The following is a 6,000-nucleotide window of genomic DNA, read 5'->3' on the forward strand; positions in this document are numbered from 1 at the left end:
TACTTTTCTACTGTAAGTGCTTACATGGCCCCCATTACTATAGTACCCGAAGACCTCAATCTTTAATGTTTATCCTCGAAACACCCCTCTGAGGTGAGGCAGAACTATTATCCCCATTTTACAGATTGGGAACTGACAGAGAGGCTAACCGATTTTCCCCAGGTGACAAAGGAAGTCTGGTAAAGCAGAGAATTGAATCCAAATCTTCCATGTCTTAGGCTAGAGCCCTAACCACTGGACTATCCTTCCTTTCCTGATGTAGTCAATCAGTTTAGCACATATGAGAGAGAGAGAGTGTGACTTGTCTACACTAACCTTCAAAAACTTGTTAGTAAGTATTAACTTACATATGCCAACATTACAAATTTAAATGCTAGTTTAGAGAATACTGTGAAGAGTGGGGAAATGGAAAACAAACAAGCTATAAGAGACAATGGGGTAAGACAGCAAATAGAAGCTGTAGTGAAAAAATCAGAAACAACATAGTGCATCTAAAAAGGCCAATTATGTATGAGCTACAGGTGGCTGGCTGAATCAGCTGACTTTTGGCAAGAAAAAATAGTATGGCCATTACTTTTGCACTGCTGACCCCCTTATACCTTTTGTCAGTGGTGGGACACCACCCGACTTCAACAAATGCTCAAATTCATGGTTTAACATACATTAGAGGAAGAAAGTCATGATGGAGAGAAGAATCAATTGCCCATACTATGTTAGAAGAGTGGGTGAAGGAAACATATTTAACTCTCTCTCCTCCTAACACCTAGGAGTTAGGGAGACATTTGAACATTACTCCATAGCAAGTAAACAATGTGCTCATATTTAAAAATAAGATTAAACTGGATTTAATGAAGTGAAAAAATACTTAAAAGTGATCAACTTTCAGGCCCTCTAAGTTATATTTTTAGTTACTTCTCCTGCACAGGCAGATTACAAATTTATGTATCTACTTAAGGCAGGAAAATATCTCCCAGAAGCCTTTGGGAAAGACCCCAATCTATATATGACCTCAAGTTGAGTCTGCTAAAATGTACAGGACTGGACAGCTACATAACACGATTAGATCTCCTTAGCTTTGCTATAGTTCTTGCTATGTTGTGGTTCAAAACATCAAAAGATGTTGCCTGTACAACATCTAAAAAAAAAATCAAGCTGTGAAACAAGTATTTGGAGGCAAAATGAGTATCAAGAAAAATATGACAGTTTGTAAAAGTGTCTTAAAGACATTGTTTCAGCAGCTTGTTAAAGAGATATAAAAACAACTTTTTCCACAGGATGGCTACAGATTTTATCTGTTAGTACCTAAACATACTGCACATAGGTTTTAACTTCTGCATTTGTTTTCCTTTCTAACCACATATTTAAAGGAAACTGTATTTGGTATTAATCCTCAGCCAGGGAATTTTAGCATCTGTAAGACTCCTAACCAGAAAAATCTGAAGGGAACATTACCCAGATGTGATAGAACTACAAAGTATAATTTATTTAGAATCTACAAAAGACTTTAAAGACTTTTGGGAGGACAACATATGATATTAGTATGGTTCTCTTTTGTAGGATGTGTGATTATTTCTATACATGTAGAAGATTACTGTATAGGTAATCTAACTAGAAGGTTCTATACAAACAGCATGTGGATAAGGTGGTAACCAAGTGAGCATGAAAAAATGCAATTTTGTTACTCTTTCCACCTCTTTTATTTATTAATCTTCTATAAAAAAAAGTCCTCTGTCTCGATATATGCAATCTGGGTTTTTGCTAAGATCTGATATCAGAGTGCACAGAGTAAAGAGACCAATAAAGATGAACTGAGCATCCTTTTAACTGCCATGACTTGAGTTCAGGAATCTGGGTTTCTCTTACAGTAAAACACATCAAGAACACCTAAAACAGCTCAGGGAGTTGTATCCCCAATTCTGCCTTAGGCAGCTGACAACTGTAGGAGAGAACAGAACTCTGAATATAAGTCTTCATAAGTAAAGGGAGAAATGAAAGTCCGCACAGTATTCTTGAATTGGGATCTTAAAGTTATTTTAATAGCACTTCAATTCATCTTTTTATTTGCATTTTAATTTCTACATTTTTACATGTTTACAAACAGCTCATTATTGGTATTGGGATTATATCAGTATTTGCTTGTCTATGAAGTTTGACAGTATGCATCCGATGAAGCGAGCTGTAGCTCACGAAAGCTCATGCTCAAATAAATTGGTTAGTCTCTAAGGTGCCACAAGTACTCCTTTTCTTTTTGCGAATACAGACTAACACGGCTGTTACTCTGAAACCTGTCTATGAAGTTTGTCCATGCAGTTGACTAATTTGCATATTCTGTGATCTTTTTAAGTATTACAGCAATTTTGAAGCTTCAGGTTTTTTTAAAAACAGCAATGTAATTTTTTTCCCCACATACAGAGTCATAAAACCTAAATTTTATGTTACCCTCAATTATAGTATTTCAAACTTTATGCATCCGATGAGGTGAGCTGTAGCTCACGAAAGCTTATGCTCAAATAAATTGGTTAGTCTCTAAGGTGCCACAAGTACTCCTTTTCTTATTGTGTACATGTATCCCACTAACTTCCTCTTTTCTTTCACTCACTATTCCAAGAAAATCCTGGTTTCCCTTCTTTTTCAATATCAATAAAGACACTACACAAGGTTAATGCATAGTGGTATATTCGTTGCCATCACATTTCCCTAAAAATATTTTCTATTTTGCCCATTACATTTTAAAAGTCTCTAAACTTCAATCCCAGGTTGTGTTGACAGGCACATACACACATGCAAACCCACAACAAACCAGCTTAGCAACAATGCAATCGGAAAAGATGGATAATAAGAGGGGTGGGGGGGGGGAAATAGTTTAGAAACAGGAAATGTTTTCCAGAATTTGTTTCCTCAAAAATAAATCTCAGAGTGGGAAGGGGACATGCCACCGGATTTTTTCCTGGTTTTCCACGAGCAGCAAAGGCTAGACAGGGTTCAGCCAGCTGCTCCCCACAGCGACACTTCGCTACCGCAGGAAGTCACAAATTCTTCATGATGCAACCGTGAAACCGGACACTTTCGCAGGGCTTCCCCCGTGCCCGCCATGTGTGTTCAGAGGGGAAAAGGGCACCGGCCCCAGCGCTGCCCTGGCCCGCAAATCTTCGCAGCCCGCGGGCGCGGTGCCGCGGGCCTGGGCCGGCGGGAGCCCTGGCCGGGCTAAGGGCGGAAAAGGCTTTCAGGCCCAGCTGCAGAGGAGCCGCCTGGCCCGCACCGTGCCGGGAAGCGGGGCTCCTTTCCGGGGCGCGCTGCTGCGGCCGCCCGCGGGGGAACCCCCAGCCCAGGGCCAGGCCGAAGCTCGGGGGAGCTGGGCGGGGGCCCCGCGACAGGGGCGGGCCCGTCGCTCAGCCCCACGCTCCCCGGCCCCCCCACGGCGGAAGGAAGCCGCCGCCCAGGCCACCCACAGCGCGGACTCACCTGTGCCTCGATCTGTCCGGGCGGCCCCTGCCCCGGGCCCGGCGGGCCCTGCCCCGGGCCCCCGTGTGCGGGCCCGGGCGGGGTCTGGGTCTGGCTGGGGAGGGTGAAGTCGGTGAACTCGAACTCGGAGCCCTGGGTGTCGGCGCCGAGCAGCTCGGCCTCCTCGGTGTCCAGGAAGGTGAGAGTCTGCGAGCTGGGGCCGTACGCCTCCACGCTCATGGCGGCGGCGAGGAGCGGGGCTCCCCCCTCAGGCCGGCGGGGCCTCGCCTCACGGAGCCCGGCGCAGCGCGCTACGCGAGGCCCTGGATCCGCCGCGCGCACCAGGCCGGACGCCAACGAAGCAACCGTCCCCTGGGCCGGACGCAGCCGAATCAACTGGTGCGGGCCGCAGCGGGACCGATCCCGAGGCGCTGGGAGCGGAACAGGCCGGCCGCCGCAGCCGCGCGCCAGGCCAGGGTGACGCGGAACGCACGGGGACGACGACGCGGCGCGCCCCGTACGCGTGGAGCCGTGACGCACGCACGCACGCACACCCGGAAGGGGGGGGAAGGCGCGGGGGTGGGGCCCGAGCTAGGCCGTAACCTTAGGCCACGCCTCTCCCGTGGGGGGGTGGAACCTTTCGCTGCCCCCTCCCCCCTGGTAATGGTGCGGGAGGAGGGAGTCTCTGCCCCCCATGAGTAGGGGGGGGTGTCTCTCACTGCCCCCCATGAGTAGGGGAGGAAGAGGGGGTCTCTCGCTGCCCCCATGGGTAGTGGTGGGGGAGGAGGGGGGTCTCTCACTGTCCCCCATGAGTAGGGGAGGAAGAGGGGGTCTCTTGCTGCCCCCATGGGTAGTGGTGGGGGAGGAGGGGGTCTCTCACTCCCCCCCAAGAGTAGGGGAGGAGCGGGTCTCTCACTGCCCCCATGGGTAGTGGTGGGGGAGGAGGGGGGTCTCTCACTGCCCCCCATGAGTAGGGGAGGAAGAGGGGGTCTCTCGCTGCCCCCATTGGTAGTGGTGGGGGAGGTCTCTAGCTGCCCCACATGGGGGGAGGTGGGAGGTCTCTCTCTGCCCCAGTGGTGATGATCTCTGATTGCCCCCCTTGGTGGGGAGGGGGTGGTCTCTAATTGCCCCCTCTGGGTGGGTGGAGGTCTCAGGCTGCCCCACCCCAACACACACACACACACTGTCGGTGAGGAAGCTGTCCCCTTCCCCCAGGAGGTTGAGATGAGGGGAAGCTCTTTGTTATTAGAGCAGAATGACAGCAGAAATCTCTGCTGCCTTTGGTTCATTCAGGGGGTTTTTCACCTTCCTGTCACTAGTTTGAATCCAATTCCAGCCCAGAATGATTGCATGTCACATCAGCTGCTTAGTTGCCCCGTTTGAAGTGAGTTTGGTGGGTCTCAATCCAATCCTTAGGGACACTTGTTTACATCTAAAAAGCCACCTCTGCAATTGGTGATGTGGTTAAAGCAGGGTACTTGGAGTCAGGACTCTTGGGTTCCATTCTCAGATCAGAGGGTGTGTGACATAGTCGTTAAACAAGAGTGTGGGAAGCAGGACCCTGGATTCATTTTCCCTCTGTCTGCCTCAATTTCCCATCTGTACACCAAGAATACAAATATACATATCACATGAAGGTGTGAGTATTAACTAATGTTTTAAAGTACTGTGAGATAGTCAGAAGGTGGTAGAGAAGTGTTAAGTATTATTATTATTATTTATGATTTATACCAATTGGAACTTGGGCTGACAGTTGCACGGGGGCGGGGGCGAGTAATTGAACGGGCTGTGGAGACTGAAATCCCTGCTCATCATTAGAAATGGCCCTTCCAGGTCAAGACTGAGCGGTAGTAGTGATGAGTTTTTAGCCTGCCAGTCATTCAGGGGAGTCCCTTCTTGTGAAAATAGAGCCAGAAGACTAAGATAAGTTAGTCAAATGAGCCACTAACGGTAAGAGGCAGCATGGAAAACTGATTGTGGCAATAAGTGTCCACAGTCCCTGCTGCTAGACTGTGACATGGCAACAAGTTAAGTCATTCCATGGAGTTTCCACAGTTCAACGGTAACCCAGCACACGTAGACTCAAGCGCCAAGTGTTTGTGTGTAAAGTATAAAATCAGGAGTAGAGTTATTTTCTGTCCTTCAAGTCTCGAAGACAGCTTCCCCTGTTTTAATAGCCTCACTATTTCTAGTCTTCCATGGAGACGGATGTTAAAATGACATCATCAGATTTTCATGACCTGGGACTTTCTGTTCTGTGCGCTATGACAGGAGAGTTATTGGGAAAGGGAATTGCCAGAGACTTACAGTACCTCTCTGTAGTTTACAACTTCCCCATGCTACAGAGGAGAGGAATAAATCAGGCTTGATCTATGCACCAGGAACAGCAGAGAGACAATTATCTGGGTCCGAGACTCCTCTAGACCTGGGCCCCATTTGAGTCATGAAGCTCTGGACATTCATAGGCTTCCATGGATTTTCATGAAAGAAGTGCTTGTGAATACACCATGGTTAATAGTGGGTATATATAGGCCTGGAGATAGTGGAGGCTGTTGACAA

The 6,000-nt window shown here is 48.1% G+C and overlaps 1 protein-coding gene across 2 annotated transcripts in view; it reads right to left on the reverse strand.

Annotated features, from left to right (window-relative positions):
* Positions 1 to 3,935, reverse strand: part of UPF1 (UPF1 RNA helicase and ATPase) — a 28,147-nt gene extending 24,212 nt beyond the window's left edge. For both annotated transcript variants that reach the window (XM_037886031.2, XM_037886030.2), the window contains exon 1: positions 3,463 to 3,935. In XM_037886031.2, coding sequence (XP_037741959.1) covers positions 3,463 to 3,681 — 219 coding nt within the window. In that variant the 5' untranslated portion in view covers positions 3,682 to 3,935. The remainder of the gene's footprint in view (positions 1 to 3,462) is intronic.
* Positions 3,936 to 6,000: the final 2,065 nt, after the last annotated feature.

The sequence above is a fragment of the Chelonia mydas genome, chromosome 25 (genome assembly GCF_015237465.2).
Source record: "Chelonia mydas isolate rCheMyd1 chromosome 25, rCheMyd1.pri.v2, whole genome shotgun sequence".
In the NCBI taxonomy this organism is placed as follows: Eukaryota; Metazoa; Chordata; order Testudines; family Cheloniidae; genus Chelonia; species Chelonia mydas.